We start from the raw sequence: 15,713 nt of genomic DNA, 5'->3' as shown, positions 1-15,713 counted from the left end.
TTATTTCAAAAAGTGTCATCTTCTCATGGTGGATGTGCTGAGATACTCATGTATCATTCCTGTAACATCACTGTGTAACATCGATACAATTGTTACACATCTTTGCAAACCATGCAGAGAGTTTGGCTCAGAGCACAATTTCTTCCCACAATCCCGTAGATCCATTTTCTTTGTTTTTATATATTTTTTTTCTGATTGGATAGTACTCATCACACTCTTTCCGAAGTGATCAAACCCTCCCCCCCCACCGGTCCCTACCATGGAGTCATTTTCCGACTCATTTCAGACCTCCGTTCACACTCTACACTAGATCAGATGGGACCGATCACAATCAGATCCATTCACACTGACTGTGTGTGATCTGATTGGTCAGGGATCTGTACTTATTGTTGTAGCCATAAATTCTGATTGGTTTCTAAAGCAATAAAAAGAGATTAAGACAACCGCGACGTTAGCCAATCATTTTATTTCTGTTAGACACTCGTGATTGGATGAGGCGGTCCTCATGGGCAGGACTAATAGGTGTCACCTCCTCGGGGGCAGTCCTGAGGAAAGACATATTTCAACATTGGGAGTTTGTGGTGTTCCGGCTGCACTAAGGGCACTGATCCTTTGTTACACATTCGCCCTCGCTGTTAGCGACAGTTCCCTCTGGGCACAGACATCCTTCGATACATATAAAGGTGCACGGTGGTGTTACATTATCGCAGGTGGCTTGACAGTGTCCGTTACAGAGAGAATAGACTTTACCTTCAGCAGCACAAGATTTCGGATCTAAAAAGACAAATATAATCAGCTTTCTTCCAAAAATAGCTCCAATGTGTGTCTGATATTGCAGCTTTAATTGACTTGAGGTGCAGTACCGCACACAACCTGCAGACAGGTGTGGCGCTGTTTCTTGATGAAAGCTGCCATGTGTTTCCATGTCTACTTTAGATCAGGATTTCTGCGCAATACTGTTGCCAGGTGGGACATGAATACACATTAGACTAGCATTGGCCAAACGCACTAATATTCACATGTCGGCCAACAGTCTAATGTGTGCGGAGACACAGGACAGATGATTGTAAGCTGAAAACAGCATGCTGCAAGGGTTAATACAATGAATTCAAGGATGCCTGTCTTGTCATGGTCCGATCTATTGTTTATTTGCTATGATTGTTTAAGCAGCAGGACCCTTATCATTGCTCGGTCTACTCTTGTGCATAGCACTCCGACATGCCCTCTCCTCTCTGTCATTGTACAATCTCTACAGCGAGCCAGATATTGGCGGGGCCAGCTCTCTCAGCTCTGCTACATGGCTAAATCTAAAGATTCTGATTGTGTCAGAATGGCTGTACCCAGTAATCTAAGTGATACATTGTTGGATTCAGGATTTCTCACACTGACTGTGATCCAATTAATCAGAGATCTGTGCATGTGATTGTAGAGCTTCTGATTATATCAGAACGGCTGCATCCAGTAATGTAAGTGATACATTGTTAGATTCAGGATTTCTCACACTGACTGTGATCCAATTGGTCAGAGATCTGTGCATGTGATTGCAGAGATTCTGATTGCGTAAGAATGGCTGCACCCAGTAATCTAAGTGATACATTGTTGAGTTCAGGATTTCTCACACTGACTGTGATCCCATTGGTCAGAGATCTGTGCATGTGATCACTGAGATTCTGATTGTGTAAGAACAGCTGCACCCAGTAATCTAAGTGATATATTGTTGGATTCAGGATTTATCACACTGACTGTGATCCAGTTGGTCAGAGATCTATGCATGTGATCATTGAGGTTCTAATTGTGTCAGAATGGCTGCACCCAGTAATCTAAGTGATATATTGTTGGATTCAGGATTTCTCACACTGACTGTGATCTAATTGGTCAGAAACCTGTGCATGTGATTGCAGAGATTCTGATTGTGTCAGAACGACTGCACCCAGTAATATAAGTGATACATTGTTGGATTCAGGATTTATCACACTGACTGTGATCTAATTGATCAGAGATCTGTGCATGTGATCACGGAGATTCTGATTGTGTAAGAACGGCTGCAGCCAGTAATCTAAGTGATACATTGTTGGATTCAGGATTTCTCACACTGACCGTGATCCAATTGGTCAGAGATCTGTGCATGTGATTGCAGAGATTCTGATTGTGTCAGAATGGCTGCACCCAGTAATCTAAGTGATACATTGTTGGATTCAGGATTTATCACACTGACTGTGATCCCATTGGTCAGAGATCTGTGCATGTGATTGCAGAGATTCTGATTGATTTATAAACAATAAAAAGAGATAAAGCAACAATATATATGAACAATCATTTTATTTCCAGCTTGCATGAAGCCGCACACATGGGCAGGGTTAGTGTTATTGGCGAGGTTTGGGGCAGTCCTGATGAAGGACGCATGTCTGGCCACCGTCTGGCGAGGCGTATCCTTTTTTACAGAAGCAGCCGGTTTTCACGTCTCTTGTGCACACTACTTCCGGGTCGTTGACGGCTTCACAGGAGTCGGTGCATTCGTTTCCCTGTTCAGAGTACGTGGTGTTCCCCTTGCACTGAGAGCACTGTTCGGGTTTTATACATTCGTCCCTGCCGTTGTTTACTAAGCCGTCCCTACAGATACACCCTGGCATGCAGACGAAAGAGCAGATTTCGGGTTTTAAATTATCGCAGGATGGCTGACAGTGCGCGTTACACGCAGAATATCCTTTATCTACAGCATTACAGGATTCCTCATCTGTAAAAGGAAAGAAATGGGAGGCAACAATTGCAAAATCCTGGCGGCTTTCTTCCAAAAATAGCGCCAGATTGTGTCTATTACATATACTCACCATCCGCGGACTGTGCAGTTATCACCATGAGGAGGACGCCTGCAAGATAAAAAATGAGCAGTCAGCAGAGATGAGGCTACAGAGCAGTCAGCAGAGATGAGGCTACAGAGCAGTCATCAGAGATGAGGCTACAGAGCAGTCAGCAGAGATGAGGCTACAGAGCAGTCAGCAGAGATGAGGCTACAGAGCAGTCAGCAGAGATGAGGCTACAGAGCAGTCAGCAGAGATGAGGCTACAGAGCAGTCAGCAGAGATGAGGCTACAGAGCAGTCAGCAGAGATGAGGCTACAGAGCAGTCATCAGAAATGAGGCTACAGAGCAGTCAGCAGAGATGAGGCTACAGAGCAGTCAGCAGAGATGAGGCTACAGAGCAGTCAGCAGAGATGAGGCTACAGAGCAGTCAGCAGAGATGAGGTTACAGAGCAGTCAGCAGAGATGAGGCTACAGAGCAGTCAGCAGAGATGAGGCTACAGAGCAGTCAGCAGAGATGAGGCTACAGAGCAGTCAGCAGAGATGAGGTTACAGAGCAGTCAGCAGAGATGAGGCTACAGAGCAGTCAGCAGAGATGAGGCTACAGAGCAGTCATCAGAAATGAGGCTACAGAGCAGTCAGCAGAGATGAGGCTACAGAGCAGTCATCAGAAATGAGGCTACAGAGCAGTCAGCAGAGATGAGGCTACAGAGCAGTCAGCAGAGATGAGGCTACAGAGCAGTCAGCAGAGATGAGGCTACTGAGCAGTCAGCAGAGATGAGGCTACTGAGCAGTCAGCAGAGATGAGGCTACAGAGCAGTCAGCAGAGATGAGGCTACAGAGCAGTCAGCAGAGATGAGGCTACAGAGCAGTCAGCAGAGATGAGGCTACAGAGCAGTCATCAGAAATGAGGCTACAGAGCAGTCAGCAGAGATGAGGCTACAGAGCAGTCAGCAGAGATGAGGCTATAGAGCAGTCAGCAGAGATGAGGCTACAGAGCAGTCAGCAGAGATGAGGCTATAGAGCAGTCAGCAGAGATGAGGCTACAGAGCAGGCAGCAGAGATGAGGCTACAGAGCAGTCAGCAGAGATGAGGCCACAGAGCAGTCAGCAGAAGATGAGGCTACAGAGCAGTCAGCAGAGATGAGGCTACAGAGCAGTCAGCAGAGATGAGGCTACAGAACAGTCAGCAGAGATGAGGCTACAGAGCAGTCAGCAGAGATGAGGCTACAGAGCAGGCAGCAGAGATGAGGCTATAGAGCAGTCAGCAGAGATGAGGCTACAGAGCAGTCAGCAGAAGATGAGGCTACAGAGCAGTCAGCAGAGATGAGGCTACAGAGCAGTCAGCAGAGATGAGGCTACAGAACAGTCAGCAGAGATGAGGCTACAGAGCAGTCAGCAGAGATGAGGCTACAGAGCAGGCAGCAGAGATGAGGCTACAGAGCAGTCAGCAGAGATGAGGCTACAGAGCAGTCAGCAGAGATGAGGCTACAGAGCAGTCAGCAGAGATGAGTCTACAGAGCAGTCAGCAGAGATGAGGCTACAGAGCAGTCAGCAGAGATGAGGCTACAGAGCAGGCAGCAGAGATGAGGCTACAGAGCAGTCAGCAGAGATGAGGCTACAGAGCAGTCAGCAGAGATGAGGCTACAGAGCAGTCAGCAGAGATGAGTCTACAGAGCAGTCAGCAGAGATGAGGCTACAGAGCAGTCAGCAGAGATGAGGTTACAGAGCAGTCAGCAGAGATGAGGCTACAGAGCAGTCAGCAGAGATGAGGCTACAGAGCAGTCATCAGAAATGAGGCTACAGAGCAGTCAGCAGAGATGAGGCTACAGAGCAGTCAGCAGAGATGAGGCTACAGAGCAGTCAGCAGAGATGAGGCTACAGAACAGTCAGCAGAGATGAGGCTACAGAGCAGTCAGCAGAGATGAGGCTACAGAGCAGTCAGCAGAGATGAGGCTACAGAGCAGTCAGCAGAGATGAGGCTACAGAGCAGTCAGCAGAGATGAGGCTACTGAGCAGTCAGCAGAGATGAGGCTACAGAGCAGTCAGCAGAGATGAGGCTACAGAGCAGTCAGCAGAGATGAGGCTACAGAACAGTCAGCAGAGATGAGGCTACAGAGCAGTCAGCAGAGATGAGGCTACAGAGCAGTCAGCAGAGATGAGGCTACAGAGCAGTCAGCAGAGATGAGGCTACAGAGCAGTCAGCAGAGATGAGGCTACTGAGCAGTCAGCAGAGATGAGGCTACAGAGCAGTCAGTAGAGATGAGGCTACAGAGCAGTGAGCAGAGATGAGGCTACAGAGCAGTCAGCAGAGATGAGGCTACAGAGCAGTCATCAGAAATGAGGCTACAGAGCAGTCAGCAGAGATGAGGCTACAGAGCAGTCAGCAGAGATGAGGCTATAGAGCAGTCAGCAGAGATGAGGCTACAGAGCAGTCAGCAGAAGATGAGGCTACAGAGCAGTCAGCAGAGATGAGGCTACAGAGCAGTCAGCAGAGATGAGGCTACAGAACAGTCAGCAGAGATGAGGCTACAGAGCAGTCAGCAGAGATGAGGCTACAGAGCAGGCAGCAGAGATGAGGCTACAGAGCAGTCAGCAGAGATGAGGCTACAGAGCAGTCAGCAGAGATGAGGCTACAGAGCAGTCAGCAGAGATGAGTCTACAGAGCAGTCAGCAGAGATGAGGCTACAGAGCAGTCAGCAGAGATGAGGCTACAGAACAGTCAGCAGAGATGAGGCTACTGAGCAGTCAGCAGAGATGAGGCTACAGAACAGTCAGCAGAGATGAGGCTACAGAGCAGTCAGCAGAGATGAGGCTACTGAGCAGTCAGCAGAGATGAGGCTACAGAGCGGTCAGCAGAGATGAGGCTACAGAGCAGTCAGCAGAGATGAGGCTACAGAGCAGTCAGCAGAGATGAGGCTACAGAGCAGTCATCAGAAATGAGGCTACAGAGCAGTCAGCAGAGATGAGGCTACAGAGCAGTCAGCAGAGATGAGGCTACAGAGCAGTCAGCAGAGATGAGGCTACTGAGCAGTCAGCAGAGATGAGGCTACAGAGCAGTCATCAGAAATGAGGCTACAGAGCAGTCAGCAGAGATGAGGCTACAGAGCAGTCAGCAGAGATGAGGCTACAGAGCAGTCAGCAGAGATGAGGCTATAGAGCAGTCAGCAGAGATGAGGCTACAGAGCAGGCAGCAGAGATGAGGCTACAGAGCAGTCAGCAGAGATGAGGCTACAGAGCAGTCAGCAGAGATGAGGCTACAGAACAGTCAGCAGAGATGAGGCTGCAGAGCAGTCAGCAGAGATGAGGCTACAGATCAGTCAGCAGAGATGAGGCTACAGAGCAGTCAGCAGAGATGAGGCTACAGATCAGTCAGCAGAGATGAGGCTACAGAGCAGTCAGCAGAGATGAGGCTACAGAGCAGTCAGCAGAGATGAGGCTACAGAGCAGTCAGCAGAGATGAGGCTACAGAGCAGTCAGCAGAGATGAGGCTACAGAGCAGTCAGCAGAGATGAGGCTACAGAGCAGTCATCAGAAATGAGGCTACAGAGCAGTCAGCAGAGATGAGGCTACAGAGCAGTCAGCAGAGATGAGGCTACAGAGCAGTCAGCAGAGATGAGGCTACTGAGCAGTCAGCAGAGATAAGGCTACAGAGCAGTCAGCAGAGATGAGGCTAGAGAGCAGTCAGCAGAGATGAGGCTAGAGAGCAGTCAGCAGAGATGAGTCTACAGAGCAGTCAGCAGAGATAAGGCTACAGAGCAGTCAGCAGAGATGAGGCTACAGAGCAGTCAGCAGAGATGAGGCTACAGAGCAGTCAGCAGAGATGAGGCTACAGAGCAGTCAGCAGAGATGAGGCTACAGAGCAGTCAGCAGAGATGAGGCTAGTGAGCAGTCAGCAGAGATGAGGCTACAGAGCAGTCAGCAGAGATGAGGCTACAGAGCAGTCAGCAGAGATGAGGCTACAGAGCAGTCAGCAGAGATGAGGCTACAGATCAGTCACTTATGATGAATTTGTGGGTCTGCTTTGCTCTATTCGCCCTCTCTGTAATATTCTGAACAGTTTTCAAAAAATGTACAAAATTGTCAGGAACTGAAGTTTCTAAATCCTTCCTCCTGTATCCTCTGAATGACTGGACTCACCCAGCAGCGCTGCGAATGCCCGCACCATGACTGTCCTGTAAGTGACAAATACATCTGATTAGAGCGGGAATATTTACTGGAGGGCGAGCGTTGTAGAAGACAGAAATCAAGTCACAAAACAGAGGTCACATCCGTGCAACTCCTCGAAAAAAGCAGAATAGTGAGTGCAGCTCTGGAGTATAATACAGGAGGTAACTCAGGATCAGTAATGTAATGTATGTACACAGTGACTGCACCAGCAGAATAGTGAGTGCAGCTCTGGAGTATAATACAGGAGGTAACTCAGGATCAGTAATGTATGTACACAGTGACTGCACCAGCAGAATAGTGAGTGCAGCTCTGGAGTATAATACAGGAGGTAACTCAGAATCAGTAATGTAATGTATGTACACAGTGACTGCACCAGCAGAGTAGTGAGTGCAGCTCTGGAGTACAATACAGGAGGTAACGCAGGATCAGTAATGTAATGAATGTACACAGTGACTGCACCAGCAGAATAGTGAGTGCAGCTCTGGAGTATAATACAGGAGGTAACTCAGGATCAGTAATGTAATTTATGTACACAGTGACTGCACCAGCAGAATAGTGAGTGCAGCTCTGGAGTATAATACAGGAGGTAACTCAGGATCAGTAATGTATGTACACAGTGACTGCACCAGCAGAATAGTGAGTGCAGCTCTGGAGGATAATACAGGAGGTAACTCAGGATCAGTAATGTAATGTATGTACACAGTGACTGCACCAGCAGAATAGTGAGTGCAGCTCTGGAGTATAATACAGGAGGTAAGTCAGGATCAGTAATGTAATGTATGTACACAGTGACTGCACCAGCAGAATAGTGAGTGCAGGTCTGGAGTATAATACAGGAGGTAACTCAGGATCAGTAATGTAATGTATGTACACAGTGACTGCACCAGCAGAATAGTGAGTGCAGCTCTGGAGTATAATACAGGAGGTAAGTCAGGATCAGTAATGTAATGTATGTACACAGTGACTGCACCAGCAGAATAGTGAGTGCAGGTCTGGAGTATAATACAGGAGGTAACTCAGGATCAGTAATGTAATGTATGTACACAGTGACTGCACCAGCAGAATAGTGAGTGCAGCTCTGGGGTATAATACAGGAGGTAACTCAGGATCAGTAATGTAATGTATGTACACAGTGACTGCACCAGCAGAATAGTGAGTGCAGCTCTGGAGTATAATACAGGAGGTAACTCAGGATCAGTAATGTAATGTATGTACACAGTGACTGCACCAGCAGAATAGTGAGTGCAGCTCTGGAGTATAATACAGGAGGTAACTCAGAATTAGTACAGGATATCTCATCCATGTCTTTCCTAATTTATTAAAATAGAGGACTGAATATCTTATTAATATTATATCTTACCAGATCCATATTTTTCCCTGCAGAATTAGTCTTGGCGGTTTACTCTTATTTAGGTGCGGTCATAGATACATGTTGCAACAGACATTAAATTATACATATTGCATCCTAAAATTAGACCTCAAGCTGTAATATAAGATGTCAGCAATAGTGATCAGACATGCAAAGCACAAGGCATCATCACAAATTCATGTATGGTAATTATATGGCGGTATATTACCCGATGAGATCCCGCAGGTGAGGACGATCTCCAGGGATGCAGAGGAGCAGTAGATAAAGGATGTGACGACCAGTGGAATATATATGTGCGGCTGCTAGTAGGTGGGCAGTACCACGGAGGGGAGTACCAGCCCTTACACTGGTTGCGGCACTATGAAGAATGGCTTCTTTCTTTCTGTGGAGGTTGTTACTTTGTGTCCCTTTCATGCACCTGCTTATTTGCTGTGTGCAGATTTATTAATGCCCCGGGCAGAATGACTATTATCTGTAAATGTAGCCAAGTTTCTCCTGTGTACTCACTCATCCTGTTCCTGCTGCAGATTTCCCGGTGCTGACTCTTGAGTATTTGCTTATTATCTGAGTTGGGGACTTTTCTGAGTAGTAGAAGACCAGATCAAAAAGGGGGTATGGTCAGGGGTGGAACAATCGTGGTTGCGGGTATTGCGACCGGGCCTGGGGGTGTAGGGGGCCCGCCGGTCCCAATCCGTGAAATGCATCGCAGTGCACAGATCCCTCGGGTCCCTGCACTGCGATACACATTACAGGCCAAACAGAACAGCTGTGACTGAGGCAGCACATGACGATGACGTCTTGTGTTCCCATAGCACAGATGCCAATGAAAGCTGCCGGCCACCGAGGGCCACCTATAGAGGAGGACATCGCGCGACACGGTAGCCGAGGAGGTGAGACCAGTATATACTAGGAGGAAGATAGTATATTATGGGTGGGGCACAGGAGAGGAATATATATACCAGGTAGGGGACAGCATATACCAGGAGCAGGACAGTATATACCAAGATGGGGGACATATATACCAGGCAGAAGACAGTATATACCAGGAGTGGGACATAATATATCACAAGGGCAACAGTATATACCAGGAGGGTCTCAGGAGAGGAACATATTTACCAGGTGGGGGACTGAATATACCAGGAGGGGGACAGTATATACCAGGAGGAAGATAGTATATAATGGGTGGAGCCCAGGAGAGAAGCATATATACCAGGTAGGGGACAGCATATACCAGGACAGTATATACCAAGATGGGGGACATATATACCAGGCAGAAGACAGTATATACCAGGAGAGGGACAGAATATATCACAAGGGGGACAGTATATACCAGGAGCGTCCCAGGAGAGGAACATATTTACCAGGTGGGGGACTGAATATACCAGGAGGGGGACAGTATATACCAGGAGGAAGATAGTATATTATGGGTGGGGCCTAGGAGAGGAACATATATACCAGGTAGGGGACAGCATATACCAGGAGCAGGACAGCATATACCAAGATGGGGGACATATATACCAGGCAGAAGACAGTATATACCAGGAGAGGGACAGAATATATCACAAGGGCAACAGTATATACCAGGAGGGTCTCAGGAGAGGAACATATTTACCAGGTGGGGGACTGAATATACCAGGAGGGGGACAGTATATACCAGGAGGAAGATAGTATATAATGGGTGGGGCCCAGGAGAGAAGCATATATACCAGGTAGGGGACAGCATATACCAGGAGCAGGACAGTATATACCAAGATGGGGGACATATATACCAGGCAGAAGACAGTATATACCAGGAGAGGGACAGAATATATCACAAGGGGGACAGTACATACCAGGAGCATCCCAGGAGAGGAACATATTTGCCAGGTGGGGGACAGTATATACCAGGAGAGGAAGTGAATATACCATGAGGGGACAGTATATACCAGGAGGAAGATAGTATATTATGGGTGGGGCCCAGGAGAGGAACATATATACCAAGTAGGGGACAGCATATACCAGGAGGGGGACAGTATATACCACTATGGGGGACATATATACCAGGTAGGAGACAGTATATACCAGGAGAGGGACATAATATATCACAAGGGGAACAGTATATACCAGGAGAGGAACTGAATATACCAGGAGGGGGACAGTATATACCATGATGGGGGACATATTTACCAGGCAGGTGACAGTATATACCAGGAGAGGGACAGAATATACCACGAGGGGTACAGTATATACTAGGTATATACCAGGATGGGGGACATATTTAGTAGGATGGAGAACATGTCATGATGGGGGCCATATATAACCGGATGGGGGACATATATACCAGGATGGGGGACATATTTATTAGCATGGGGGACATGCCAGGATGGGGGGCATAGATAACAGGATGGGGGACATATATACCAGGATGGGGGACATATTTACCAGGAGGGAGCCCAGGATGGGGTACATTAGAACAGTATGGAAGACATTACTACATGGGGAGGGCAACTCCCATGTCTTTATAGGATTTAGATTAAACAATTTCATCAGTTCAATCATATACTATCAAAGGAAAAAATCCATGTGATATGCAAATGTCCACCAGGACAACATACGAAAAAATGGAGGAAAAGGTGGACTTGGAAAAATATATTTAAAAATATTATTTTTATTGATAATAGTTTAAAAGTTTAGACATGATTATGACACAAAAAGCATAAAAAATGGACCAAGTATGCATACAAAACACTGGACAAAACATAGACAAAACCGACAGAATGCTATGGTTTTGCAAGGTGTTTAGAGATAATGAGGGTGACGACACACTCCTCTTGGAATATAGAATGCATAGATTGCAAAGAGTAATTACAATAATGGCAAAACCCTAATAAAGATTACATATAAGTCAAAAGCTTGAATGCTATGTAAAGCAAAGTCAATTAGGTGCCATATAAAAGAGAACAGCAGTCTGCCCCCTGCAGGGCAAAAGTGGAATTGGACCGGCTACAATGTAAGTGCAAATAGTAAAAAATGTTGCCGTTTAAAGTAAAGATAATACCAACCGGTTCAAAGAGGTAAACCTGCAGGGGGGGACTGCCGTGGACCACCCAACGCGCGTTTCACGTGTCTTAGTGCTCGCTTTATCAAGGGGGATTCCCCTTGATAAAGCGAGCACTAAGACACGTGAAACGCGCGTTGGTATTATCTTTACTTTAAACGGCAAAATTTTTTACTATTTGCACTTACATTGTAGCCGGTCCAATTCCACTTTTGCCCTGCAGGGGGCAGACTGCTGTTCTCTTTTATATGGCACCTAATTGACTTTGCTTTACATAGCATTCAAGCTTTTGACTTATATGTAATCTTTATTAGGGTTTTGCCATTATTGTAATTACTCTTTGCAATCTATGCATTCTATATTCCAAGAGGAGTGTGTCGTCACCCTCATTATCTCTAAACACCTTGCAAAACCATAGCATTCTGTCGGTTTTGTCTATGTTTTGGCCAGTGTTTTGTATGCATACTTGGTCCATTTTTTATGCTTTTTGTGTCATAATCATGTCTAAACTTTTAAACTATTATCAATAAAAATAATATTTTTAAATATATTTTTCCAAGTCCACCTTTTCCTCCATTTTTTCCTTTATAGAATTTAGAACGCTAAATGTATACATACATATACATTACATACGTATGACCAACATGTGGGAATGGGGGGACCAGGTCCAAACTTTTCACCGGGGCCCATTGAACTCTAGTTACGCCACTGGGCATAGTAGGAACCCCTGGATCTTGGGTTACTGCCTCGGTGTGATTTCCGTGGAGAGGCTTTGGCTGTGGTTAAATCTGTAATGGGGGCTTTGGGGGTCAGTAGCTTGAGACCCTCTCTCAGAGCTGGATGTGGCTCTCAAGGTCAGAAAGGTTGGAGACCTCTGATCTAGGCAGTGCGATTAATATACGTATTTCAGGAGCTGACAGTGTGAGTACACTATAAAACATAATGACTGATAGTTGTGCACTGGCAACAATAAGACAATGTAGCAGGAAAAGTTTGTTGTTTGTAAATAATGTAGCGCCCCTGAACCCATCAGGAGCTACAAGGTACTGCATCCTGTCAAAGTACCCCCAGGGACCTGGAAGACCAGCGCCGGTAACAAAAAAACATATTTAATCCCTGTTTTTCCCTTTCACCAAGGACTGGAGACAGGCTAGGGTTGGACCCAATGGATGGCCACCCGGGGATGGACCCGAGCCAGTCCACTAGACGACAACCAGTTGGGAGGGGTCAGTCAGTCAGTAAGTGGAAGTGAGAGGAGTCGGACGTGACTATACTGACGGGGAATGCGTAACGGGGACCTAAGGATCCAGGCGTGTGGTTGCCGGTCGAGTACTCCCGGAACCACGCACCAACGGGGTACAGAGCCCTAGGTCAGGCAAACGTTCCAGGCAGACCTGATAAAATCTGCACAGTCAGGGGACCATCCAGGACCTCACTGACCGTAAAGTCCGGGGGCACCAGCAGTGACGGGAGAACCAGGGACCGGAATAGAACACCGAACCTACAGGGTTCCCACTGCCCGCCGTACGGACTAAAGACTGAGAGACAAACAGGAGGGGACCCCCAGACTCTCCAAGCCACGGGGACCCACCAACTTGACAAGGGTGCAGGGGAAAGAAGCCACCCAGGTCACCACTCCGGCACTGGGACCAAAGGAACCAGCGGTGAGGACCAGCCTTCCTCCGGGTATCAGCCATCCAACTGCCGTGAGTAAAAGACCCAGTTACACTGCAATCCCTTGTGTGGCCTACCTTCTTTCCGCACCTAACTCCATCACCTACCCCCTGGGGCCCCGGCCCTACTTGCGGAGGGCCCAACATCCAGGCTGCCACTAACATTAGCCCCAGCGGGGACACTGTGCACCGGCGGCTCCATCACCATAACCGCAACCCGCAAAGGGCGTCACGATACAAACCTTATAAATCTTCCCCTAGCGCTCCGTATGGGTCTGAAATGAGTAGGAAAGTTTTCTTTAGGTTTTAAACTTTCTTCTGCAACCTCCAATCTGTTACTACATGCCCTGCTCTATAGTGAAAAATTACGGGTCTGCCGCTGACCGGCAGTGACCTAAGAAGTGTCTTCCTGAGAAAGTTCTCAGAACCAGGCTCCATAGGAATTGATGGGCGTCGTGGGACATTACACCATTGGATTACGTCGGAACTTCCAAGACTTATTGGAGAATGCGGGCGTGTGGGGGAGTTTTTATTCCCCAATTGGATTATGTCTGAACTACGAGGATTGTTTTTAAATTAATAAATTGGTGGACGAGTGATAATGTGGGAAAGTGTTAATTCAAAAGTACTTTTTTTTTTCCTGTGTGTTTTATTTCTTAACTCTATACTTGCTGGGTTAGTAGTAATGAGGGTGTCTAATAGACGCCTCTCCATTACTAACCCCTGGGCTTGGTGCCGGCTGTCAATTCACAGCTGACATCAGCTCCACCTGATTACCTCCACACCAGTGCAATCAAGAAGAGCCAGGTAAAGCGTTAGAATTGGGGCATCTAATGGACGTGTGTAACGTAAAGCTGCAAGCTGAAGAAAACCCACTGGACCACAGGCTTACCTGTTGTGAATGTTAGTTATGTTTTGGCTGCTGGGAGGCTCCCTCTGGTGGCCAGGAAGGGTTTTGACAGAGACCAGGTGGGTTGTGCAGTGGGTGTTTCCTTTCCTAACTCTCTGCTTATTTAAATCCTGGTCTGATTGCAGGCTGTTGCCGGATGTCAGTTGTTCTTTGTATCTCCAGCCTGCTTAATCCTGCTCTACACCACATCTTCCCCAGATAAGTGCTTGCTCTTTATTTATTGTCTGGTTCTTTTGTTTATCTGGGATTGTCATTTGCTGTGGTTGGTTTCAGTTTATTTGCTTGCAGGGATTTTTCCCCTTAGTGGATTGTTGAGGAACTCCCTGCAGTTCTGTGTGGAGTATAGCTTCTTTGGATCTATGTGTTTGTGGCTTGTTGACTTTGTTATGATTCTTGTTTTCTGTTCATTGGTATGACAAGGGCACCTGGTATAGGACGGAGTTCAGATCGTGCGATCTGAGGGCCTTTTTGTACTATCAGGAAGTTGGTATTTTGCAGGGTTTTTCTCTGGCCACCATCAGTCCCTTTCCTGTCCTTTCCTATTTTAGTCAGCGGGGGCCTCACCTTTTGCTAATCCTGTCATCTACCTGTGTATTGTGTTTTTCCTATATCACCGCAGTCTTTGAATGTGGGGGGCTTGCTATTCTTGTCTATTTTCTGAGGCAGAGAGTTATTCATCTTTCCTTCCTTTAGGATAGTTAGTTCTCCGGCTGGGTTTGCGGTGCACAGGATGTTAGTTCACCCCTCGGCTACTTCTAGTTGTGATGGTTAGTAAGGGGATGGCGGCCAGATTAGTTGCCAATGCTCTTGTCACCTTTTGCCAATGATTTGTGGTGGTCTTCCATGGTTCCGGATCATAACACTTACCCTTTAATGGGAGTGACTTGAATAAGCATCCACCGCGAGGCTGACGCCAGGTGATACTTCTAGGACAGAAACCGGGACGGTGGCAGCTGACCGCCAGGGCAGGGGCGGACACAGTTGCAGACAGGTTGAGTCTCTAGTGAAGACAGGGACCACCAGGATAGTAGAAGCAGACAGCACGTCCAGGACGGACCGAGAGAGTCACCAGCAAGGACAGGAACCACCGGGGTAGATGAGGCAAATGACACAGCCAGGACCGACAGGCAGAGTCACGAGAGCCATCAGGAAAGGACGAAAAGGGAGCAGGTACAATAGGACAGTACAGACTGGAACCAGGTGCCAACAGGGCAGGTCGGATTGGAACCAGGTACAGGGAGTATAGGACAAACTGGAACCAGGTACGGGCAGGACAGGCTGGACTGGAATTACATATGGGCAGCACAGGACGGACCAGAACCAGGTACGGGCAGAACAGTATGGACCGTAACCAGGTACAGGCAGGACAGGATGGACCGTAATCAGGTACAGGCAGGACAGGATGGACTGGAACCAGATACGGGCAGGACAAGATGGACTGGAACCAGGTACGGGCAGCACAGGACGGATTGGAACCAGGTACGGACAAGAAAGGGTGGGCTGGAACCAGGTACAGGCAGGACAGGATGGACTGGAACTAGGTACGGGCAGGACAGGACGGACTGGAACCATGTATAAGCAGGAAAGGACAGACAAGGATATCTGACAACTAACTGGCTTGGGCATGGAACACTAACTAAACATGGCTGTTGATCAGGCCTCTCCCCCAGTGGGAGAGTGCCTTAAGTAGCCAATGCCTCTCAGTAATAGGCTGAAAGGCATTTCCTGGGAATTACACACTGGCCTTTTAAGAGAAGG

At 47.4% G+C, this 15,713-nt stretch overlaps 1 protein-coding gene across 1 annotated transcript; it reads right to left on the bottom strand.

The window, feature by feature from the left end:
- Positions 1 to 2,302: 2,302 nt before the first annotated feature.
- On the bottom strand, positions 2,303 to 8,764 carry LOC142255934 (mucin-6-like). The gene is made up of 4 exons (XM_075327384.1): positions 8,544 to 8,764; positions 6,937 to 6,971; positions 2,829 to 2,867; positions 2,303 to 2,734 (listed from the first exon to the last, which is right to left on the bottom strand). The coding sequence occupies exons 1-4, from the start codon at positions 8,747 to 8,749 to the stop codon at positions 2,364 to 2,366; spliced, it is 651 nt and encodes a 216-aa protein (XP_075183499.1). The 5' UTR covers positions 8,750 to 8,764; the 3' UTR covers positions 2,303 to 2,363.
- Between the last annotated feature and the right edge of the window lie 6,949 nt (positions 8,765 to 15,713).

The sequence above is a fragment of the Anomaloglossus baeobatrachus genome, chromosome 11 (assembly GCF_048569485.1).
Source record: "Anomaloglossus baeobatrachus isolate aAnoBae1 chromosome 11, aAnoBae1.hap1, whole genome shotgun sequence".
NCBI lineage: Eukaryota > Metazoa > Chordata > Amphibia > Anura > Aromobatidae > Anomaloglossus > Anomaloglossus baeobatrachus.
This window is presented reverse-complemented; position numbering and strand designations above follow the sequence as displayed.

Excerpts from the sequence above, each read along its gene's own strand:
- LOC142255934 (XM_075327384.1), bottom strand. The coding sequence starts at position 8,749 with ATGAAAGGGACACAAAGTAACAACCTCCACAGAAAGAAAGAAGCCATT. Across the intron at positions 6,972-8,543 it reads CACCTGCGGGATCTCATCGG|GACAGTCATGGTGCGGGCAT; the intron begins GTAATATACCGC and ends TGTCACTTACAG. Across the intron at positions 2,735-2,828 it reads AACTGCACAGTCCGCGGATG|ATGAGGAATCCTGTAATGCT; the intron begins GTGAGTATATGT and ends TTCCTTTTACAG.